We start from the raw sequence: 25,126 nt of genomic DNA, 5'->3' as shown, positions 1-25,126 counted from the left end.
TGCAGTAGGAGAGGTTGTACCTGCATGTGTGGGGAAGCCTGTAGATGCTGCTTCACTTGCTGTTTTTATGGGATGAGACACACCAGGATTGTAGATGTGTGCTAGCTTGCCCTCTAACTGCACTATAGAATGGACAGTTCTCATATGTCTTTGCAGGTTTGTGGTGGAACCTGCTCTTAAAGTAATTTTCATCTTGCAGTGAACACACTCTGCTTTGCTGTTTCCATTATCTTTAAACTGGAGCCAGATGCTGCTTCTCATTCGGGTGTCACTCATAGTTTCAACTACACCAACAGTACAGACTCTCCTCACCGCTATCTGACAGAAAGTTAACTTGCAGTGGAGCACCGCTCCACTTCCTGCCACCCGACTCTCTGTTTTTACATAATGATATGATCCCATATCCTCACATGTGATTGGCCGCGATGCCATTGCTGACCAATCAAAACAAAGTTCTGCCGTAAGCAGAGATCAGGCTGAGCACTGAGGTAAGCAGCGAAAGGAAAAAACTGGGAGCCGGCTCTCACTCGATGCGAGCCGGCTCTTCTGATTCACTACAAAGCATCGGCTCTCAGAGCCGCATCTTTTGCTCATGACACATCACTATAAGCTATCTGTCACATTTTACCTGGCACCCAACGAGCTAATTGGACATTGGTGAGCTGCATGTTGTATTGTTTTTATTATCAATAACCAGGATATTTAATTGTGTACGGTCATCCTTAAGGAGCCGCAACGGCCAAGGATAGTAGGCGAAGGAGAAATCCATAAGCTAGCGAGAGGCTAGACAGCTAACGTTATCTGATGCTAACATGCTAGTAACGATGGTAACAGAATCTTCTAGACTCACCTGCCGCAAACGCTAGCCGTTTGACATCAGCAGTCGAGAAATGCGTTAGGGTAACTTTACATGTAAAGCGATTCTTTACCAACCTACTTGTAATCAGTAACCAACGACAAGATTTAGTTTGTTTTGGCATTTGTGCTGGATTCATTAAAGTGGCATTGAGCCTAGTCATCAACTTAGCTACTCATTCATAACTAGCCGATGCTAACGTTGGGTGAGCTAGTATAGCTCCCATTTCCCCTGCAGTCGGCACCGGCGTATGAAATGATCATGAGTTTAATTTACCGAAACTCCCTAATTAGCCTTAAACATATATATATGTATCTTGTATTCTGCCAGAACTAACATTAGTTATTAAGATTGTGGGCGATCACACTTTTAGGAAGGTAAGCAGTAGAAGTGCAGAGTTGGCTCAGTCCTTTATGGACTCAGTAAGTGTTAGTAAGACTTCCACTTGTCCCTACTGGTTTTTTCCAGTATAAACGAAGATGGTGAAATCCAGTATTAAAGGGCGACTAAACCAATTTCCTCATTTCTTTCTATGGCTTTAGAAGTGGGTGTAAATGTACATTCATGCTTTTGAACTTAAACTGATACTTGTGTGCTTCTAGCTAAAATACTCCTCCGGATGACATCTCTCAATTTTCTGCTAGAAGTAGAGAGACATTTTAATATAAGGATGTCATAGGGATGTTTAATGGGATTTATTTACATGTACTACACAAATTAGATCCAAAAGAATCAATTTCAAAATCTATTACTGGGTCCTTTAAATTCCAATCGATAAAGATCTTAAAAAAAAATCTCTGAAACAACTGATGTAGCTGATAGTTAGGTATTGTATTGCTCTTATTTTACAGTGTTATTCAGATTATAAAATTCAATTGTAAAGCTTTTTATGAAACTTTCTGACAGAAAACCCATTTGTTTAATGTATACTTTGTATATACAGTCGTCTTCTTTTCCTTTCAGCTGTTCCTCTTCAGTGGACATTACAGCGAGTCATGTGCCTCCATCTAACCCTGTCCTCTGCATCCTCTTCTCTCACACCAACTAACTTCATGTCCTGTCTCATTATATCCATAAATCTCCTCTTTGGTCTTCCTCTAGACCTCCTTCCTTGCAGCTCCAACCTCACCATCCTTCTACCAAAATATTCATGTCTCTCCTCTAAACATGTCCAAACCAACTCAATCTGGCCTCTCTGACTTTATCGCCAACACATCTAACTCCGTGTTCTCATTCCTGATCCTGTCCATGCTTGTCACTCCCTAAGAGAACCTCAACGTCTTAAGCTCTGCTACCTCCAGCTCTGCCTCCTGTCTTTTCTTTAGTGCCACTGTCTCTAAGCCGAACAACATCTCTGGTCTCACCACCGTCTTCAACACCTTTCCTTTCATTCTCGTTGATACTCTATCACACAACACACCTTACACTTTTCTCTACCTGTTCCAACCTGCTTGCACTCACCTCTTCGCGTCTTTTCCACACTTTCCATTGCTCTGAACCGTTGACCTGAAGTACTTAAAGTCCTCGATTTCAGCACCTCTTCTCCCTGTAACCTCACCGTTCCACCTGGGTCCCTCTCATTCACTCACTTATTCTGTGTTGCTGCTGTTACCCTTTAATCTTCCATTTATCCTGGCACAAGAAGACACTAGATTGTGCCCCCTTGTGGTTGCATTACACTGTATATACAGTGAAGATCGATATTTTTTCAAGTGCCTGACTTGTTTTTGATTACTGAATATTTCTGTGTATTGACAGTCTTCTGCATATTTTGCAGTAAGGATCAAAAATGCTTTTAAAATCACAGCCTCTTTCTGGTTTGCTAAAGTTAAATAGTATGTGAAGAAACTTGTATTTATCTCCATGGTTCATTTAGTTGCTAATTAAATTTTCAGTGAAGGCTCAAAAACTAAAATCCAATTCTGGGTGGCCTTTTCAGCTTATTTTTTGTGCCATATTGAAAGATGGTTTATGTATTATCACATGAGACAGAAAAGAAGCAAATTCTCTCTAAAACTGGACTTATTTTATGCTGTGCGGCTCAGCTACTCCTTAACAAACATAAGTAACTTTTTCCAAAAACTTTATCATCCCTATGAGGTTTCTAAATCATCTTTGTTAATAATTCAGTAGTGTGAGAAATATTCTTTCTAAAAGATTCTAGCACATAATTTGTACACCCATGTATAATGATTTATTACTTGTTTTTGGTAAAATAAATAAACATGGGTTGCTGTCATGTATTTAGTCATGCTTCTTACTAAGTGTTGCCTCATATTGTGACTGGTCTTTCTGACAGAGAGACCCACCCTCCCAAAAATGGCTGACGCAAACCAACAAAACCCTCCTCCCCAGCCAGGGCCTTTGGTAAGTTGGTTGTTTGACCTACACAGTTAGATTAGACTGTTAGATATTGCTATTATTTCTCACCCTTTACGAAGCTCTACACTGATCCTATAGACAAAGATACAGAATTGCTCTGAGTTCATTGGCTCTATGGGGAACGTTTTATTGTCAGGTGGATCAGGATGCATTGTAAGCATAAAGCTCTGCGTTTGAAACTTGTGGGCATTTATCTAAGGAGCACTAGTTTTGTCTCTCTTTGCAAATAGCCTAGGAAAACTACTCCTGCAATTCCTGGGGTACAGGCGCTTATCGTGTTTGCTCATATTACATGTGACAGTTATCCCAATTTTATGAAAATCTCAGTATTCAGAGTTTAGTTAGTTCACAGATTGAGCTTTGTGATAGAAAGTTAATTTCAGGGCTGTAGTACTTTTGAATTGTGCAGGTGGTCTGTGTTATTGGTTCCACGATTTACAAATTCACAGATTTATCTTTACGTCACAAGTATATATTTGACTGTTTCAGTTGTGTATGTCTGCACAATTTCATTGTTCCCCTTACAGTGTACTAGAACTGGACAGTTTAGGTAGAGCCAACATTTAAAATTTTAAAATTACTTTACTTTGACAATGTCAGCTGAAGCAGCAGGTTGTTTGAGTACAACTGTATCTTGTTTCAAGACATTTAATGCGACGGCAGAATAAACTGCTATATTGAGCAAACTGGGGTGAGGGTCTGAACCTCTCAGAAAATCACTTTACAAAAGAAAAAGAAAAGACTTATTCTGTCCTTTGAAATGTCCTAATGCAGCACATCATAGCAGTAAACAAAGGTGACCCGGCACTTCCTTTCATACCAATCATCCATATTTTTGAATCACAAATGATGGAGCAAGTTTAATACTTAGCATCTTGTTTGTTTTCTATGTGTAAAATTAAAACAAATTTCTTTCACAGCAATTTTTAATGAGCAACAAGCTGGAAACTGCAATGTGGCTGTCACGTCTCTTCACTGTCTACTGCTCCATAATGTTTATTCTTCCTGTTTTGGGGTGAGTGCAGGCAATGACTTTGTTTATTAACTGACATTGTAATATTTATTCAGCAATAACTGCTTTCACCTATTCTCTTTTGTCAGCTTGTGTAGACCATATGTGTTACTGTTTCTGTGTTTTAGGCCCTATGCAGCAGCTAATTTCTATCAGAGAGCCTTGTTAGCTAATGCACTCACGAGTGCACTACGCTTGCATCAAAGACTTCCACGCTTCCAGCTTAATAGAGCTTTCCTGGCCCAGGCTCTCCAGGAAGACAGCTGCCATTACCTTCTCTACTCACTCATCCTGGTCAACTCCTACCCCATTACAAGTATCCTTTCACCTTGACAAACACAGAAGAGGTTTAAATAGTTTACTTGGTCCTACATTGCTTATCTGTAGTGGTTGGGAAGTTTCATAAATCTGCTCAATTCCGAGTATTTTTATATTTATATTTTTATTATAATAGCCATTTACCAATTGTGTGGCCCCTATAGTTGGGAGGTATATTGTTTTCCCATTATTATTGAGCCTTAACACCCAATATCCAGTGAGCATCTTCCCAGTCTTTCTCTTCTCCTTGCTTCATGCTACTACCTACACCAAGAAAGTCCTTGATGTGAGTATGAGGCAGCAATAACCTGCTGTGACTTTTATTGCCATTTTTTAAAAATGTATGACAGAAAGCTGTTTGCAGAGCCCTGCATAATGCCCAGATGGGACATTACTAGCAGCCAAATGTTTTTTTAATTACCTGATAAATCAACCACACATTCTTCAGAAAATTCAAGCTAAAAATCAAATTAAATAAACCGATGATTGATAATGTGTTTTTCTGTACATTGGTTATCAGTTTCTGTTCATTCAATCTCTGCGCCTTACTGAAAACTTTGACTTGCTGCCGCTTTTAAATTAAAAATTTTCTTACAGTCCATGGGCCCCAACAGCCTGATGTTTATCAGAAACCTCCTGGACAAGCTAACATCCAATCAACAGAACATCCTAAAGTTTATTGCCTGTAATGAGATCTTCTTGATGCCAGCTACTGTTTTCATGCTATTCAGGTATTGTCACACCTGCAGTCATAGTAGTTACTAATACAGTCTGGTAGAAGTACAGTGGAGCTGTTGATTTTTGTTTCAGTGTTGGAGGACAGAACCTTCGTACTGTTTATCTTGCTGTATACAGCAAGATAAACGGCTGTTATTTGTATGTAGACACAGAGTTGCAAAGTAACTACAAATCAGTGTTTCTCCACTAAACATGTTAAGTCAGCTTCAACAGTATTCTGCTACTCATTATTTCCATATGCAATTTTTTAGTAGCTAAATCAGTGCTGTGTTGCATTAGATTAAACAATCTACGATTGTAAAAGTCGGTTTTACATTATGTGTTGATTTGATCTTGTCAACAGTGGCCAGGGAAGCTTGCTGCTGCCTTTTATCTACTACAGATTCCTCACTCTCCGCTACACATCCAGAAGAAACCCATACTGCCGGTAAGATGTTGAATAGTAAAATAAAATCACAAGAAGAAATATCATGTGATTAAAAGAATCTTATTAAAATATCAACTGATCAACTGACTTTTTAAATGGTAGAACCAAAGTACTTTGGTTAATGCTTTATTTTGACCACACATTAGTCCTTGTACCTGAATTATGTCTGCTATTCAGAAGTAACAAAACATACTGACTTTACTAAGCCATCAGCGCTCGGTATTAAACAAATGTTTTTCCACCCCAGCACCTTGTTCACAGAGCTGCGAATTCTTCTGGAGCATTTCATCATGAAGCCTGCCTGCCCTGCCTTTTTCAGGAGGATGTGCCTCAGTAGTATCGCCTTCATCAGCCGCCTTGCCCCCACAGGAGTGTGATTACATTGTGGAAAAGTTTAGTTTTCTTTATATTTTGTTTTTCCACGGTTTAGGATGTGACTTAAACTTTGATGGGGACAGACAATGCCATCGAAAGAAGGAACTGTTTTTTGAATGTCAACTTTACAGCCTGTGCTCCAACTTCTCTGTGTATGTGAGTACACTTGAAGAGCAGCTGGTAATGCACTGACATCTCATTTCCTATCGTCTGAATATGACCTCATTTAAGCGGTGGACATCCCTTCTTTTCTTAGGTTCACTGAACAGAGCAAAGTAAACATCAGCTGTGTTTTCGCTGTGTCAACTGATGCTCTTTTCTTTTTTTTATCCATATTTATTCATGAAATTAGCTTATTCTGTGATGAAACATTAACATGATGAGATTAACTTAAAATGTTATTATGCATAATTCATTTTCTTTAAGTAGTCATATTGTGCTTGGATGACTGGAGGATTTTTCTACCTAGTCCAGTTTCCTGTGTGTGCAAAGCCTTAGATGCTTGTGTCTAAATGCCTAACTTTAATTCTGTTTTTTCAATGCCATCGATTCACTATTTAAATGTAGGTATAATATCAAAATGGGTTTTGAATTGAGAAACAAGATATCTGCTGTATTTTATAGAATACTGTGAGGTACCTGTCACCATTTGCTGCAGGATTCCTGTTTGAAATGATTTGCACAGCACTGGCCATGCTTTTGTACCTTTTGCCATTGTCTCTCAGTTTGAAATCTGTTTTTAATTTAAATCTGTTTGCTTCCTTCATTTGTTATCAGATGTCTGGCTGACTGCATGCTGTAATTTGTTTCTGCCATGTTAAATGTGTTTATTTACCGACAGGCAGGCAGACCACATTTTTATTACACGGGGAAAAAAAATCTCTTAATTAAACCAATAAAACTATTAATAACGTCTGTTTTTTTTTCCCTTTGTCATTACTGTAGTTTATCATGGCCGAATAATGAGCAAATATCAAAGAGATGAATAACACTATTACTACAAAATATGTCTAGTGTTATATTGGCTACTTAAAAATGTCACCACTGTCAATTTGCTTTGTTACTAGTCTCCGCATTTTATCGGCGTCTAGAGTGCAGAGAAAATATGTAAAAATATCTTAAATATGTTGCATAATATTGTGAAGACCATAATATTACGATATAAATCAGTTTATGGACTATATATTTCGGTGTTCTATTAAAATCCTGTTGGATTTAGCGGAGCACACTCAACCAATCAGAACACAGCTTCATCTTGCTATTTTAGGTCTCATCCAATAGTTAAGAATCTTGTTACCACAGCGTTGCCGTTGACAACCGACCCTGCGTTTAGCTCGCTCTAAGATAGAGTGTAGCTTGTTTATGTTTAGTGCTTGTCTCAAACGAAGTCAGTTCTGTTTTACTATGTATACGGAGGGTGATTATCTTAATGCGTTTTATGTCGGTTGGTACATTTCGTTAAACCTCACCAGCGAATAAGCCGAGTTGGGCAATTAGCTTGCTAGCAACTGTTGGCTCTCTAACGCACGCTAATCTTCTGGCCCTTGATAATCCCACTCCCTGTACCAGTACCGTCGTTTTCTTTTTAAGAAGACAATTGTACTAGCAAGTTTTGCATGTTGGCAGATGGCTCCGGTGGACTGCAACTGACGATCTCTGCTGCTAGTTTACCCGAATAGCCAACTTGGAAGATTTGCTCTATACTTTCCCCCTGTAAATAAGAAGAGTGGAGAAAGAAGATGGAGATTCATTTAAATCGAGTTGATTACGTTCAGGTAAAACAAAGTGAAGTTGGTTTTTTTTTTACTGTATTTACTGTAAATTTATTAGTTATAGTCTTAATTCAATTGTACGCATTCACAGTCATATCCGTTCTGCGTAGTGCATTTGAATACAGTCAATTTAAGAGCATCGCTTTCAGAACGTTATAGATTCATGTTGCAGCCTCATGTATAGCTCTGTACGTGGTCTTTACTGTTTTGTCATGTCAGGTTGGGGTGACATCCCAGAAAACAATGAGACTGCTTCCAGCTTTAGGAAAAAGGGCAACCCAGAAGGTAACCTACTCCTAACATAAGAATGTCACTACTTATCTGCCAATCTAAAATGTTCATAGTGTTTTATCTACAGCACCGTGCAAATGTTTTTTGGCATCGAAAGTGAGGATCCTGAAATAATCCCAGGAAAAGTTGCTATTTATTAGTTATCAAATCAGTATTCGCTGTGACCACCTTTTGAAATGGCACCAATTTTTCTTGGTACACTTGTACACAGTTTTCGCAGGTATATTGCGGGGCTGTGGGATACCATCTGCTTGTCTATTCTACAAGGTTTCCAATAGCGGCTATAAGTTTGGGGCTGTTGGTTGGTTGTGGTTTATGCCACATAGTAAATTTGGGACTCTTCAGACATCTGCCTAAACAAGAGTCTAAATATCACAGTCCATAAAACATGTAATAATAATTAATTTTATTTATAAAGCACTTTACATTTGCTAACAAATCTCAAAGTGCTACACAAGCGGATTTAGACCAGGAATAAAACATAAAACATGTAAAGCCTAAAAACATATAAAACATAGAATAGCACAGCATTAAAGGAAAAAGTAATGATCATTTTAAAAAGATCACTTTAAAATGCTTGTATGTTTAAAAACATGTGCACATTATTTGTTTCTTTGACCTTTTAATCATATAGACAGTTAATAGTACAGCTTCATGCTGCATGATTAGTGTCCCTTCTTTCCAGGTTGCTATTGCTGATCACGATGGTATACTCACATGTTTTGGAATGAAGAAGGGAGAGGCAGTGGTAGGTATCTTGACTCAGCTGGGATTTTTCATTTCTTATTGTTGTAATGTCAGTGAGAGTGAAATAAATTTGATGAATCTGACTGTTTCAGCCCGTGTTCAAAACACTCCCAGGGCAAAAGATAACAAGAATGGACCTTGGAGGGGCTGTGGGAACTCCACAGGAGAAGATCTTTGTCTGTTCTGGTTCTCAGGTCAGAGGATTCACCAAGAAAGGCAAACAGTTTCTCACCTTTGAAGCCAACCTCACTGAGACCATAAACGCCATGTAAGGATCCTAATTTCATTTAACACTGTTTGACTGACTGTTGTGTTGCAGATCTGTTTGGTTTTCATCTTACTCAGTGGTGGGATCATTTCTTTTCCAGGCATGTGTCGGGCGCTGACCTCTTTGTGTGTGCAAGTTACATCTACAACCACTACTGTGACTGCAAAGATCAGGACTATTACCTTTCTGGAGACAAAATCAATGATATCACATGTTTGACCTCAGAAAAACTGACTCGCCTGGTTCCGATCCTGGCATGCCAAGATCGGGTTCTCAGAGTCTTGCAGGTACCCAAAGCTCAAACTTACTGTTCTACCTTCAATGCAATAAAACAATCAGAACAATCATATTTCCTATTCTTTGTCTTGTTTTGTTTGTCTCTAGGGATCTGAGCTTGCATATGACTTTGAAGTCCCTGGCCCACCATCTGTCTTAGAACTGTACAACAAAGATGGAGGCAAAATGAGATATTTGTGTGATTTTTATTACAACAATAAAATGCTGGACTGCTATATATTAAACAGATCTAACACAGTGTTAATAATTTTTGTACAGGAGATGAAATCCTGTATGGAACTACAGATGGAAAAATAGGATTAGTCCAGATCGGTGAACACTCAGCTGCAACAAAATGGGAGATTGACAATGACAAAAAGAAAGGAGGTAAATTATTTATGAGACCATAGGAAGGTATTGCATGTTTTTTTAGACAATTAAATACAAATTTATACCAAGTATTTCTGACATATGAATTATATATGAAGTATATCTGGCATATGAATTTTACCTTGCAGCAGATGTTCTTACGTATTGGTGCTAGGGTTAGAACCCTACATGACCATATCATTGACCTATTTTTATTTTAACGGTCCTCCAACATGTTAGGATTTATACTTTTCTGTGTCCCATCAGGAATTCTTTGCATTGACACTTATGACATTATTGGAGATGGCGTGAACGACATTCTTGTGGGCAGGGATGATGGGACAGTGGAGGTCTATGGTTTTGACAGCAACAGTGAGCCCACATTACGCTTTGAGCATGTGAGTTAATACCTAGCGCATCTCATCGAATATGGAATATGTGCTTGCTTCAGTTTCCATCCCTGTTCACACTAATTTGTAGCTCAAATACTGTAGTAGCATTACAATACGATTCAAAGGCTGAGGAATCACATCATGCAGAGAAGCAAATGTGAAACTTTGGTTAAGTATATGTGATGCTTAGCCAAAGATGAACATTTTTACTTTTTAATGTCAGTGTCACACATCATACTGTTCAGCACAAATCAACTTTTTTTTTTCTTTTTTATACCCAGACATATAATACTTTGGCGCCATTTTTTTTTTATTCCTGACCATTGTCCGTTGTGGTCTTGCATACTTTTTTACCATCTTTATTCTCTTTTTTGGTTACAGGTGTTGACTGAGAGTGTTACCTCCATCCAGGGTGGCTGTGTGGGAAAGGAGTCTTACGATGAGGTTTTGACTGCCACCTATACAGGTTGCATTTCAAAACAGTTTGCCTAATGTTCCTATTTTTGTATCATGTGTTTCTTGTCTCTAAGCATGAATGTAACTACATGAGTCAATTTTTGATTAGACAGATTGTTTTGACAGTTCAACATCTACTCTGGGTGTCATAAACCCATTACTTTGTACAGGGTGGGTGACTGGTTTGACCACTGAGCCCCAGATGGCTGAGGCTGGCCCTGGGGATGAAGTCAGGATGAGTAAGGAGACCCAGTCCAAAGTAGAAGCACTAAGGTATCAAGAAAACAGAAAATAATTTCTCATTATACATTATGTTTCGGTACACTGGATTGGTTTGGTCTACCAATGTTCAAAGCGATTGTGTACTTTAGCCACTAATGCTACTTTTTAGGGCAGAGATGGAGCAGCTCCAGGTTAAAGTCATGCAGGGCCGTGAGCAGTATCAGCAGATCTCCCAGTCAAGCACAGCCGTCTCTGTTGTGCCCATCTTCAGCGTCAATGACAAGTTCACCCTTTGCCAGGATGACGCAAGCTACAGCCTCACCCTGGAGGTGCAGACCGCCATTGATAATCTGCTGCTGCAGGTAGACACAACCCTTAAACCCTGTGGTTACAACAGAACGTGTGCTTATAAACCTACTCACAAGTTTACTCTCCTGTGCAGAGCGATGTTCCAATAGACCTGTTGGATGTGGATAAGAACTCAGCTGTTGTCAGTTTTAGTGAATGTGATTCAGAGGTGAGCTGAGTAAACTGTTTCTACACAATGCAAACGAACTATACAAATAAAGTCATGACCTACTGCTGCTGCCAGGGCCCTGATTCCTTCACTCTGTTTTCAGCAACCTAATGGGAACTTCCTCCTGGCCACATATAGATGCCAGGCCAACACCACCAGACTAGAGCTCAAGGTAAAAATACATATTAAAACTCTGACCTTGGCATTTTAACACCATAATCCGATTTCTTTTTGTGGTATTATACATGTGATAATATCAAGAGACAGTACTGAACTGTGTGCTTTACTTATTGTGCCACCATTTTACCCATAATCACAGTTAAACCCCTCTTGCAGTTTCATATAGTAATTACCAACCAACTACTGTATAGTATTTGTGAATGGTCACCCAGTCCGGTTGCTTCAGATTTGTTACATCTGTAAATAATCTGTTCTCCTAGATCAGGTCTATTGAGGGACAGTATGGGACTCTGCAGGCTTACATTACCCCCAGACTGCAACCCAAGACCTGTCAAGTCCGCCAGTACCAGATCAAACCTCTGTCCCTCCACCAGCGGACTCACAGCATAGACCAAGAACGGTAAAACTTTAAAAGAATCTAGTGAAATTTGGACTGGGTTAAAGTTTGAAAATTGTATAGTAATCGTAATTTGTTCGTAACGACAGAAGCAACATGAAATGGCGATTCAGTCTTGTTTACCAGGAGTAAAAATTGTACGTTCTAGCTGGTCATCATAGTATTATTAATTAAAAAAACATACAATGTTATGTTGGACTAAAAATTTTAGTTAAAGAAATCAATATTTATAAAAGAACCAGGATCTTGGACCAAACTAATCTTAATAAAAATTTAGGGTTAATAGTAGTAGCCGTAAAATGATGTGATATTAGATCACTTCTTTATTTTGTCTCTGTATCTTTTTGTCTGTCCTACAGGCCCATGAACAGGCTCAGTCTGGTGGGACAGTTCAGTTTTGCAGAGATCCACTCTTGGGTGGTATTCTGTTTGCCTGAAGTGCCCGAGAAAACACCCGCAGGAGAAGGCATAACTTTCTATTTCCACAACACCTTCCTGGGCACACAGCTTGAAGCCACCTACTGGTAAATCCACAGTACGAAGGTTCTAGGCATGTACTGTATATATTGTACTGCATGGTCATGAGGAAATAAGGTCAGGCAGTTGAAATGTAAGTTAAATTCCGTTTCCTGTAGAATGCTGCTTAAAAAAAGTTGCATTTGTATTTTTCAAGTGTTTCAGTTTGGACTCTGTGTATTAAACTCTTTTCCGAATTTGTCATTTTAGCAAAGGAGAGGGCCATTTCAGGTCAGACAACATCTCTACCATCTCCATACTGAGTGATGTCCTCTCTAAAGAAGCGACAAAGAAGAAAATCAATCTGAACATTTCGTATGGTAGGTGTATTGTCGTTTAGTGTTTGATCCGGCCAGTAATGTACAGTAAATTCATCTGGTCTCAATTGGTCTTGGTTTTGTCAGATATCAACGATGACTCTGTGAGCCACACCCTTAAGATGATCCATCCAAAGTTGGAGTATCAGTTGCTGCTGGCAAGAAAAGTTCAGCTTATTGATGCACTAAAAGTAAGTGTTGCTTAAATGTCCCAGCCACTGAAAGAAGCTGATGCTGTGCTATAATAGTTTATGCAGGATAAAAAAAGGATCATTAGATTTTTATTTGAGCACCACACAGTCAGAATTCACCATTGTTACCCAAATCAATACTTTAAACAGTCGGTGCCAAAAACACTTTGGGTGCCCCATTGATTGACAAGGTTATCCCTCGACATACACAAATGAAATGAAGCAGTTTCCCACTCCTGGAAAAAAAAAGTACAAATTGAATATGGTTATAAGTGCACCTCAGAAAACTAGTATCTAGTAACTACTAAGTATTTAGATTAGGAAAACATGTTGCATTATGTATGCTGTGTGGATGTGGCAAAAAGAGGGGTGGGGGTGCTTTGCAAACCAGGTATTCGGGCAGACAAAAAATGCTTTGTAGAAGAATCCAAACAGTCCAAACACCGACAGCAGCTCGTAGATCAAGATGCATTTTAGCTTTCGGACAACTTGTGTTTTAGTCGGATCATATTCAGCTAAATCATCATTGTTTCAATCTTTATTGTGAATGTCCTCAACTCCCCCACTGGCTGAAGCAACAATCGTCTCTCATTCTCTCAGGCTTTTTAGAAGATGACTCTGTCCATCTCTTCCTTACCTCCACTCTTCTTTCTGTGTGATTGGCAGGAGCTTCAGGTTCACGAGGGGAACGCTGACTTCCTCATCCCAGAGTATCGCAAGATCTTGGATGAGTCGGCTAATCTCCTCGAGGAGTACAAGAAGCAGCCAGCACACCTCGAGAGGCTTTACGGTATTTAGTGCTCATGTTTACTTGCTCCTCAATATTGTTCTTTTGCTCTAGTGGTAACAATTTCTTTTTTTTATTCACGTAGGAATGATCACAGACCTCTTCATCGACAAATTCAAGTTTAAAGGCCAGAATGTGAAAACCAAGGTGTCCTCCTTGTTGGAGATACTTGATAATTATGATTTGAATTCTCTGTTAGATTTTTTTCAATGAGGGGTGATACCATGTAGATTAGATAGGATATACCATCTTAAGGGTCTTTATTTGTGCTATTTTTGTATTGTAAAAAGAAATCTTTTGTTTTAGGATAAACTGTAGAAGTCAGATAATGTTATCATACTATGAGTTTGTCTTATATATCTTGTACAACATTTAAATATCAATGTATTTTAATCTAAACACGTAACATCCAAACACAAGGGTCGTGATTAATAAACCATTTCAAGGCTGCTAAGGTGGTGCAGGTTACTCTTTGAAAAAATGGCTGAGGGTCATTTAGCAGGTGCTTTTATCCAAAGCGACTTACAAGTGAGGTACAAGGCAAGAAAAAAATCTAACTGAAGGAAAAACATCAAAGCAAAGTCTTACCAGAAGAAGCGTTTACATTTTATGAGATGAAAGAAAGAAAGAGCAGAATGATTTTTTTTAATAGATTTAAGTGCGTAGGAAAGTGCGAAAGAGTTCTGTTTTCAGCACTTCTTTTTGAATACTGGGATCGAGCATGCTGAGCGAGCAGACTTTGCTAACTTGTTCCACCATCGTGGAACAAGGAATAATCTGCACGGCCGAGAGACTGAGGAGATGTGGTCCTTGAAGCTCAGGTGGTCATCATTGATTTCTGGCCCGACTTAGTGGGGACAATCAGTGCAGATCCACTGTTGAGTTCTGTTGAAGGGGCTGGCTGGGAAGACAAGAACTTCGATCTTGGAGAGGTTGAGCTGAAGATCTCTCGCTCATCCAAGCAGAGATGTCGGAGAGACATTCAGAAATGAGTGATGAGACAGTGGAGAAAAGGACAGGGAGAGCTGTGTGCATAGCAGTCATAGGAAAAGCTATGTGAGCGGATGTTAGAACCCAGGGATGTAGTATAGTTGGAAAAAAGAAGAGGACCAAACATTTAGAATAGTACAATGTTATTTCGAGAGTGTGAATGAGTTCCTTCTCTTGAAATAAAAATTTGATCTCATTAATGGTTATAATGGCTTATAATATTAGTCCTTTAAATGGTTGATGGAAAGTAAAATGAACAAATTGGAAAAAGCTATTTACATATACTTTCAATTTTACTATCAGCTTGTTAGTCAACCTAAGGAGAACAAGTCAGCAATCGAGAGCCACACCTCAAGCCCAGATGTAAATACATACACTACATATCTTTAACATAGTTCTTTGAGCTGTGTGGGATATAATTGAGACTAGGCACTTTAATATCTGGGAAATTCCAAGTTTGTAATCCTTGCTTTCACTTAATGATTTGTTTTTGCTGAATTCCGTTGTCTAATATTGGTTTTGATCTTCTCTGTGTATAGAACAAAATTCACCATCAGTCCATCTATGTGATGTAAATAAATGATTAGAACAGCTTTCATGTGTTTCATGTGTCACAGCGTTTGTGTTTAAATGTGTACTCCACCTTCACTGTAATTATTTCAGACTCCATAATTTATTTGAATGTGCTAAACAACAGACCCAGGGTTAAAACTTCAACGAGTATTTCTTAAAAAGATTATTTTGCATCTAATACGCTTTGGTAATATGTTGAGTGCAGTACTGGGGGTGCACAAATAAATATTCAACCACAGATCCACAACAAGTTAGAGGAAAACAGCACTTTTTAAGTTACTACATTTACAGTATTTGACAGCTTTAGTTTGGCTACCAGTTACTCTTTGCAAATGAAGATTTCTAATATAACATAACCAACTCATAAATTATGACGTTTTATTATGGATTAACCAACTGTCAATACATAAAGTTGTTAACCTTTTTTAATGTTATATAATATCCTATTCATTTCCATTGCCACAATTTCCACCTTTTAAAGTTAGATATTTTTATTTTATTTCAGCTTTTATTTCTAATAAACCGTGCTAAATATAAATGTGACAGCAGAAGAACAGCATTATTTAAAACTGTAATTAAAATAACTACATTACCAGACAAACTAAACGAGCAGGACAGGACACTGCATAATATATATAAAGTAATCAAAAGCAAGAATAGCTGCACACAGAGTATAGAAAATACAATGCACAGTCAGTGCTTTCAAAACACTGACTGTGTTACTAGGAGCAGAGTATTTTTAGACAAATGGGCTAAATGCTTCTTTTCCGCCACTTACAATAGCTGAACACTGAGGTAAACAAATCCCTTATCATACACTCAAATAATTCAAAGTAATTCATGTTTGGGGCAGATAGTGAATATGTTGTATTACTCACAATGTTTTACATACAAACATATATGATGGCAGCAAAAAAAATCATATTGCAGACTGTACCGTCTGCAGAGATCTACATCTTCATTTCATTCAGATTTTGTAACGTTGCCATCCGACTCGTAGCTTTGTTTAACTTCGGTTTCCCTGAACTGTCAAACCGGTTTTGAATTAGTAATTCCAGGGTTATTGGACTCTGGCGGCTCCCGTACATTTTGTACGTCATAGGCTTTGCTGTCTGTGATTGGCTCGTTTCAATCCTCGCGGGCTACTTGAACTGAGAGAAAGCAGCTACTCTACATGTTTCTGTGTAAATGGACTAAGGCTAGCAGCCACCTTGTTTGCAGGTTTGTAGTGTTTCCGAAATCTTCGAGTATGGCAACCTAAATGTAAATGCTGTAGCTGTTCAATCGCCGATTGTGTGTTATTTTTGTCTGTTTTAGCGCTGCAGTTCCGAGCGTTCCGGGTTGCCAACTGTTTAGGTTTGACTGTTTTGCAGCTATTCTTTAGAATCACCAAGGGGGGAAGCTAACGCCGGCCTCCATATAAGTGAAGTGAGGTCTTTGTAAACCATTAGGTTTTTCACGAACTAACAGACCCGCTGTAGTGTCGCGGCAAGCACACGGGGAGAAAAGGTGGACTTTCGTTTAAGGGGAAACATGTCAGGAGTTAACCGAGGACAGAGCAGCGCGGCCAGTGAGCATCACAACCAGGAAAACATGCTGACAAGACTGAGGGGCTCTGTGAAACCCCGAGCCGCCGCAAGCGAAAATCAAGAAAATCTTCCCCCGAAGCAGGCAGCCGCCAGAACCGTTCTTGGTGCTTTGCAGAACAACCAGAGGAGCAAAAACCAGAACCAGCGCGGCACAAAGCAGGTTAGTATGGGCAACGATGCTATGTAGCTTTCCTGGCACCAGCTAGTGTTTGCTATAGAGAAGTGCAGTTACATGCCGCACTACTCTGTTTTGGAGGTAACATATTTCACTTATCACGACCGGCGTGACTGTATAGAGCGGCTTAATAAATGCTTCTGACTTGTTCTCAATTTTTTCCTATGTAACAAACTTTCATATAGCAAGCTGCCGCTGCCCCCTACGCTGTCTGTTACCCTTGTCCGCCATTTTAACATCGCTGCTATTCTTTACTATTGTATTCGGTGCCTTTATTTACGATCTATAGACTTGTACTTTGATATGTGGGTGATCTCCCGCCTTCTGATTCGGGGGTAACACCGGTGTTCAAGTCCAAAAACTTAAACGTTAAATTTTTTTTTTCTTGTGGATGTATAACAGAATAGATTGTACTTATCAGTATTCGCCTCCTTTTTCGATATGCTATAATCTCTTCACCGTAAATTCTATTAATCTCAAAGTTTTAGTTTTAATTTTTTTTTTCCTTGTAGAAGGTACTCTATCTATAATTTTTTATTTTTATATTTAGGAGCCAACCCAGCCTTTGTCTTGCAAAAATGAAGAGTTTGGGAAAAGTTGCCATGAAAAGCCCTCTGCCAAGCAGCCGTCTTTCCAGATCCATGTGGACCAGCCTGATGCTGCCTGCACCAAGAAGATGCAGCCACCTGTACCTGTCAAAGCGAAGGCCATTGCTGAAGATTCTCCGACCATCAACAATGCTGTGGCACGACTTAGGCAACCTCTTGCCACCATTGATATGCCATCAGCAATGGATGTCAGCTTTGGTGGGTTGTAAATTCTTCTTCCCAAATTACTTCTTTACCCTCTTAATCAAAGGCAGTGAGTACAATGATTTGGTTTGCTTTCCCTTGCATGTTAAACTCTTTGAACAGACTCCCCCATGGACATGTCTGTAGTTGAAGGGGAAGAGAAACTTGCCGATGTTAATGAGGTCCCAGAATATGCTGCTGAGATCCACACATACCTGAGGGAAATGGAGGTGAGAAGTGAATTGCTGCTGTAGTAACTTGCCAGAGACTAGATTGCTGTCACATGCTTTCTCAAATTATACTTTAAGCAACTCTTAAAATGCTGTTCATGCATATGGGCTCCTAACATTGCTGTTTCCTGCAGATAAAAACCAGGCCCAAGGCAGGTTACATGAAGAAGCAACCAGACATTACCAACAGCATGAGGGCCATCCTAGTGGACTGGCTGGTAGAAGTTGGTGAAGAGTACAAACTCCAGAATGAGACACTTTATCTGGCTGTAAACTACATTGACCGCTTCCTGTCATCTATGTCTGTTCTGAGGGGGAAACTTCAGCTGGTTGGAACAGCTGCTATGCTGCTAGCTTCGTATGTAGTGCCTTTAATTTCTTAAATTGTTTAAACTACCAAATGTATAAAGTCTTTAAAGTAAATGGTTTCAATGTTGGAATGCAGGAAATTCGAAGAAATCTACCCCCCGGAGGTGGCAGAGTTTGTATACATCACAGATGACACCTACACCAAGAAGCAATTGTTGAGAATGGAGCATCTGGTGCTGAAAGTGCTCTCCTTTGATCTGGCAGCCCCAACCATCAACCAGTTTCTCACCCAGTACTTCCTTGGTCAGTCTGTTAACAAGCAGGTGGAGAGCTTGGCAATGGTGAGCATAGAAACTAAGGAATCTCTGGTTATCTGTTAAGATGTTGTCAGACTACTTGGTACTAAAAGTAATCCAGAATCTCTGGGATCATGATTTGCATGTAGCTCAGACTTTTTTTTTTTTTCCCTCCCCCAGTATCTTGGAGAGCTCAGTCTGGTTGACTCAGACCCCTTCTTGAAGTACCTTCCATCACAGATGGCAGCTGCAGCCTACATCCTGGCCAACAATACAGTGACTGGTGGCTCATGGGTAAATTTGAGTTGTCAATTAATTTGCTTTTAAATTACAAGTTTTTCAAATGAGCTGCTTGCCTATTAATCATCTGTCAGATAATTCAGGTTTACTGTAGCCTACACTTTAAAAATTGTATTTCCTTCAATTGTTTATACAATAACTGGACTAACATAGAAGTTGTCAGACTCATGTCCTACGGACTGACTAGGAAAAGGACACTTTCTTAATTTGGTACATGCAAATAACATGTGTCCTCCTCCAGCCCCAGTCATTGATGGAGAAGACTGGCTACTCCTTGGAAGAGCTGATGCCATGTGTCGAGGATCTGCACCAAACCTACCTCAATGCTGCTCAGCATGCGCAGCAGTCAGTCCGAGAGAAGTACAAGGGCCCAAAGTAAGTATGCAGCTAATCAATGTTACCTGAGGTGTGAGTGACCTTTGGATTTAAAATTGTACAAATGCCCTAAACTTTTCGTTTCTTAGGTACCTTGAAGTCTCAAACCTCAACGTGCCAACTAAATTGCTGCTGAGCTGAATCCTCTTCCCTTTGTCCATGTAGAGTTAACCCCTATCTTTTTTTTTAATGATCGCTACAATTTTATTACATGGCCTGCTCTTCTTGGAGTAGAGCAAAATGTTTAGATTTTTTTAAATGTATTTTTATATTCTGAACCCTCACATGCCAAATACAGTTGTTGGTAAAATCAAGCAGTTTTGACTTGTAATCAGACAAAATGTAGAGGAATTGTTACAGTTCTGCTTCAATGTCTCCTAAACTCCAGTAGACCTTGAAATGTGTGAACTGATTTCTGGTCTCTTGTCTCTAAAGGCTCATTTTAATGATGTAAGCAGTTATTGTTGTGGCTTCACCTTATGAGGTGTAGCCCTGACATATTTAGCCTCAGAAGTGGATTAAAGTGTTGTCAGTCATAAAGTCACTGCCTCATTACTTTTGTCTTGGAAGTTGATAACTTTTCAAGGCACCTTGTGCACTGTAAACTGTGGCTCTTGTAAATAAAATCATTTATGAAAGACTCAATTTTTCTACATCTTCATGGTCACATTGGACTCATGGGGGCAGCAGAGGACCACTTCAGGATTTAAAATGCCTTTTTTCGGAGTACTTTTGTTTACAATGTCAGCTGTACTAATTTGTAAATGGGTGTACTTGCCCTGTGATCTGGATAGTAAGGGCCTGAATTAAGGTGCCTTACGCTATTGGAGAAAGCTAAAAGGATAATTTCACTTAACTGGCACTTAAAATGGGAGGATTAAAGACTCTATTTGACTACAAATTGCTTTGCTAGAGGACACGTTTGCATATCACTTATTTGTTCCAAAGAGCAGGGTTAACAAAAGTGAAGCTGGGTGGTAGATTCAATCAAAAGATCCTTAATCTCAAAGTCAGTGAGACAATTTGCATTTAAGGTAATGATTTCTCTGACATCCTTGGTACTGGTACCTGTAAGAGCAGAGTTAATTAAAAATTATTTTGGACGCTGCTGTTGACCTGTATGGCATGACAGCTGTTTGCTTAGTGTACCCTCACTGATACTAGTGGAAACAATAGAAACACCTGTCAGTATGATTCAATACAAGTCAGTAGCACAATCTCCAAAATGATGTTTGAACCATTGCCTTTTAGACAGTTTTAACAACTGAACATTAATAACTTAATGATTTTATGCAAATGTAATAGAATACAAGTTTATTTTGTCTTTCAAATGGTCTATGGAGGAAAAATCCAATAAAGACATGCATGGTAAACAACCCTGATCTTCATATCTATACATCCACATCTATTTCTCATTCTCAGAGTTTTTTTCCCCCTTTAAAAGTGAAATAAAGGCAGCCAATGCCATTAAAGCCATTTCTTGCTCTCCCACCCCTCCTCTCTCTCTCACATGATAAATTGGGAGGTTGGTTTTGTGCGAAGAGTCTGACAGGAGAGGAGGGGAAGCAGAGCCCAGCTACAGAAAGATTTCCTCCATTTCACCTCAGGAGAATGGACAGATCCGAGAGTGTGCACATACTCTCAAGGTTTGCTTTACCGCCGACAACACACTTGTGACGAACTGAGGGACTAAACCATGGGAACAGATGGGAATTCTATAACATAGCGAGACACCAGCTGGATACCTGCTTAAACAATGGCTCCTACAGCTGCATCACATCATCTGTCTAACCCCTGATTGTAGGAAAACACTATTTTTGGAGGAGCTGGGAAGGGCGGGTTACTGCCCAACCACATGCCTGCCCCCAGAAAATTTCTGGTGGCGTCCACCTCGCTGCCCCTGGAACTGGGCTGGGGCTGGAACCTAAGCTTGTATGTTGGACTGTTCTTCGGGCTCCTGATGCTCATGATGCTGCTTCTGTGGATGCTCCTAAAGCAGCTGAGGAACTCTGTGGCAAAATCCACACTGCAGCCTGGCCGCTCATTCAGACAGCCCTGCTTTGAAAGGAGAATTCAGCACGTGCTGTGAAAAATGGGAGACATTTGCCAAAACACTCCCAGGACTGGGGATTGTTGGAGTGCTTTAACATGCCATTGCAGTTTTATGTAAAAAGACAATTAAAAACAAAATGGACTCAAGTGCATTTGTTGCTTCACAAAATAATAAAAGCTTATGTTCTTGTTCGTAGAAAGCCCTGTCTATTCTTTTAATAGCTTCATATGTCGCTACAGCATTATTCATCTCAGACAAGCATGAACCTGTCTTATCAATTATTATCTTATTGTGTAATTAAAAATTATTCTTAAGCAACAGCTTTTTTTTTTTTAAAGCTCAGCACATCTGAGTTTTAAAAGAAAGTGCGCAAGCCAAAATTAAATCTGCATCTCCATTCATGTTGATTAAAGCAATGCATTAAGGGGGGCTATTTGCACTCCTCTCATCTTATTGGGAATTGGTAACAGGGATATTGGGGATGTGCCTTTGTCTGTCAGGCGACAAGGTAAATGAGACCCTCGAGACAAAAGGCTAATAACTGCAAGAGCCTGCAGGATTGATGCTCTTTGATACATCTTAGGTTTTTATTTTTTTATTTACAGGTAAGAGGGTCATTTGTTAAACCTAGAAAGACTCCTCTTTTTCTTTCAGAGTTTTATTTATTTTATTTTTTCAATTATCAGTCAGAGGTGATCGGGCTGTCTTGGACTGAATAATCTGAGATGCACTGCTAGAATCTCAACCCAGTTCAAAGAGTGTAAATTAAATCTAGACAGTTGATTTCACCACAGCACAGTCACTCAGCTTATACAAATGTTGCATCCACACGATGCCTCAGTAGAGAGTGGAAACAGAAACATCTTTCTGTGGACAAAGAAACCATTAGCTTTATTTAAAATAATTAAGAATTAATTTCGTTATTTGCTTAATGGACACGTTTTAAGGTTTTTCATCCGGGACTGTGGATGAAAAGCTCAATAACACAAAACTGCGGCTTCACATTAATCTAATCTGTAACTGCGACTGTGTGGATTTGATTAAAGAATGAGAAATGAGGGAAACATATCGCCTGCTTCTGTCAGATGGTAAGAAAAGCAAACTACCAGCACATATTAACTGAATAACACATCACATCTCAGTGACAGGCAAGCTGTGTCTCCCTGTTTCTAGTTTTCCTGCTCAGCTAAAATAAGTGGCTTCTGGCTCCTAATTCACATTAGCAGGTGAGCAGCAGTATGTGTGTGTGTGTGTGTGTGTGAATGGGTGAATGTAAAGCACTACATAAACAGACCATTTACCTTTGACAGTAATTACAGCTTCCTGGACGAGTCTTTATAACCTTTATGCACCTGGAAGTGCACTAACCAAACCTTTCAAACTCAGTCAAATTGCACGTGAAGCTTCTGTAAACTGCCACCTTTAGGTCACTCTACACATCCAGGCTTTGGCTGGACCAGTCAAGAACAGTTGGAGACATGTCCCGAACTAACTCCAGCATTGTCTTGGCTTTTGCTCGAGTAATCATGATCACAATAGTCTCAGGTTGTGTGCACTCTGGAGCAAGTTCCCTTCAATGACCTATCTGCATCAATTTGGCTGCATTCATCCTTTTCTGTAATTCTGTATTCCAGTCCCTGCAGCAGAGAAGCACTTCTTTATTATCACTGATATTATCAATCAACCCTCGCTGATATTGTTCCTGCTTCACTGCAGGATGATCAGGCCCTAGTTTTTTTCTCTCCTCGGGCCAAAAATGTATTTGTTTAAATGCATTTTCTCATGCTCAGAGTCCTTTAATGCCGTTTTACAACCTCTAACCATAAGTGGACAGTCATAATTCTTTGACTCAAATTGTTTTATGTCTAACCACTCTGACATAACGTCCTGTTTGCCAGAGTGTTACTGGGATGGTTCTTTTATATTTCTGCATAGCTCTGCTTGAGTGACCATTGGGTTCCTGGTCACCGTCATGACTAAGGCCCTCCTGGCCCAGTTACTCAGCTTTGTTGGACGAGTCCTGAGGGTTACCAACTCCCTCCTTTTTAGAGTTATTGAGGCCACTGTGTCACCGAGATCTGCAGGGAGTTCTTTGTCCTTCGTGACTTTGGGTTTTTGTGCTTATACGCACAAATGCGGGTTTTCTAAACCATGTCCAATCAAAGTCTAATCAAGTTGTAGATGTATTTCGAGAGTGATGAGAGCAAACAAGATGTACTACACACAACCTTGAGTGCCACAACAGAAGGTCTGAATACTTTAGTAAGCAGAATGGTAATTCTTTCATTAGAAGCTACATCTGCAATATGATTAAGTGTGAAGGGATGGAAATTATTTCTCAACAATAAAGTGAATAAATGTATTTTTTTAAATGCCGAAAACTTTTGCAAACATTTTTGCTTAAGACACTTTTAATGGTATATCTGAAAATACTTCAACCTGTAAATCTTTAGGGATTCCTCTTTAACAGGTTCACCCTCAGGTTTTTTCAATCTAATAACAGTTTGCTTGTCTGCTCCCTTCAGCAAGAGACCTGCGCAGCAGATTAATGAGGTCTGGCAACATGACTGCATGTTTTTCATCTGTGTTGTTTAGCTGAAAACTCTCTGCTGTGGCCTCACCACGGAGCTCCTACATTAACAGCCGTATCATAGTGTATCTCAATGCAGCAAATGTACATGACTAAAAAAACTATAGTAGCCATATAAAAGTACCCAAACATGGGAAGAGACACAGCATCGTAGCTCCCTACTGGATTTATCCTGGTGACATTAGAGAGGGAGACTCGTGGTGATGGTGAGGGATGAGGATAAAGAGTTTAACAATTTTGTATCTGTCTCATTGTTTTCCTAATTTCTTGGCCTCTGGTTGAATTTATACAGCTTAAAACTGGTAGAAAAAAAAAACACCTGCCTTGGCATAATAAAATATAACCCAAGGTAAAAGTTTGGAAAATGTAGTTAGTAAAAGTATTTGCTCTCCTCAAGAGCTGAGGAGATAATAAGCTACCACTGTGAAGCTGAAGCCAGGAGATAAACATCTTAACGTGATGATTAGACAGTTCAGTTTGCAAACTGCTTGTTTTTTAGGCTATGCATTAAACCAGGTGTTTGCCCTGGATCAGTACAGAAGTTAACACACAGGAGCGATATAAATCTTCTTATCTAACTTTCAGTGAGAAAACAAATAATGCAAGAAGCATTTTTGCCTTTTAATCAGTCAAGGCAGCTATACACTTTTGGATTTTCATGGATTATCATGAAAAGGCATTTTGGAAGATATGCTTGCTTATTTCCCTACAAGAGTAAGATGCCAGATTCATATCTACATACAATTTTAGCAACCAATTAGCATATCTTACCTTAAAACTAAAAACACGTATAAAGAGTGTTAACAAAATCCAGTTATCTAAAGCCTTTTTCTTACTTTGTACATTTAGTTAACTTTGTTGGCTTCGGAAACAGCTAATAGCCCTGGTTCCAGTTTAGTTAAGCACCTGTTAGCTTTGGCTTTAGTATTATGGGAAATAGTTAATGCAATGAAATCTTATCTTCTCATCTAAGCACAAACATGCATTTTAAACAAAATCAAGCCATTAATTTCATCTGATCTCAGCATTTGCCTCCCAATTAACCTATT

The 25,126-nt window shown here is 39.3% G+C and overlaps 4 protein-coding genes across 5 annotated transcripts; all 4 read left to right on the top strand.

Moving 5' to 3' along the window:
* Nucleotides 1-498: 498 nt before the first annotated feature.
* On the top strand, nt 499-7,023 carry tmem33 (transmembrane protein 33). Its single transcript, XM_067518898.1, has 8 exons — nt 499-657; nt 3,156-3,223; nt 4,159-4,253; nt 4,379-4,566; nt 4,787-4,854; nt 5,166-5,299; nt 5,650-5,733; nt 5,981-7,023. The coding sequence occupies exons 2-8, from the start codon at nt 3,176-3,178 to the stop codon at nt 6,108-6,110; spliced, it is 747 nt and encodes a 248-aa protein (XP_067374999.1). The 5' UTR covers nt 499-657; nt 3,156-3,175; the 3' UTR covers nt 6,111-7,023.
* Nucleotides 7,024-7,391: 368 nt separating this feature from the next.
* bbs7 (Bardet-Biedl syndrome 7) lies at nt 7,392-14,256 on the top strand. The gene is made up of 19 exons (XM_067518897.1): nt 7,392-7,883; nt 8,100-8,165; nt 8,857-8,919; nt 9,011-9,186; nt 9,287-9,473; nt 9,571-9,643; nt 9,742-9,849; nt 10,099-10,229; nt 10,605-10,689; nt 10,850-10,952; nt 11,071-11,263; nt 11,344-11,418; nt 11,522-11,590; nt 11,859-11,998; nt 12,355-12,519; nt 12,722-12,831; nt 12,916-13,019; nt 13,686-13,809; nt 13,892-14,256. The coding sequence occupies exons 1-19, from the start codon at nt 7,848-7,850 to the stop codon at nt 14,017-14,019; spliced, it is 2,136 nt and encodes a 711-aa protein (XP_067374998.1). The 5' UTR covers nt 7,392-7,847; the 3' UTR covers nt 14,020-14,256.
* Nucleotides 14,257-16,482: 2,226 nt separating this feature from the next.
* On the top strand, nt 16,483-20,079 carry ccna2 (cyclin A2). 2 transcript variants are annotated; one of them, XM_067519402.1, is made up of 9 exons: nt 16,483-16,590; nt 16,687-17,118; nt 17,684-17,939; nt 18,048-18,154; nt 18,289-18,512; nt 18,600-18,804; nt 18,940-19,053; nt 19,301-19,434; nt 19,524-20,079. In XM_067519402.1, exons 2-9 carry the CDS (start codon nt 16,903-16,905, stop codon nt 19,573-19,575), a joined length of 1,308 nt encoding a protein of 435 aa, XP_067375503.1. In that variant the 5' UTR covers nt 16,483-16,590; nt 16,687-16,902; the 3' UTR covers nt 19,576-20,079. The 2 variants fall into 2 exon arrangements, with proteins under 2 accessions (XP_067375503.1, XP_067375502.1); XM_067519401.1 differs by having other exon boundaries at nt 16,525-17,118.
* Nucleotides 20,080-20,206: 127 nt separating this feature from the next.
* On the top strand, nt 20,207-21,682 carry LOC137134491 (small integral membrane protein 43-like). The gene has a single exon (XM_067519403.1). It carries the CDS (start codon nt 21,290-21,292, stop codon nt 21,521-21,523), a length of 234 nt encoding a protein of 77 aa, XP_067375504.1. The 5' UTR covers nt 20,207-21,289; the 3' UTR covers nt 21,524-21,682.
* The last annotated feature ends 3,444 nt before the right edge of the window (nt 21,683-25,126 follow it).

This window comes from Channa argus, chromosome 10 (genome assembly GCF_033026475.1).
Source record: "Channa argus isolate prfri chromosome 10, Channa argus male v1.0, whole genome shotgun sequence".
NCBI classification, from domain to species: Eukaryota; Metazoa; Chordata; class Actinopteri; order Anabantiformes; family Channidae; genus Channa; species Channa argus.
This window is presented reverse-complemented; position numbering and strand designations above follow the sequence as displayed.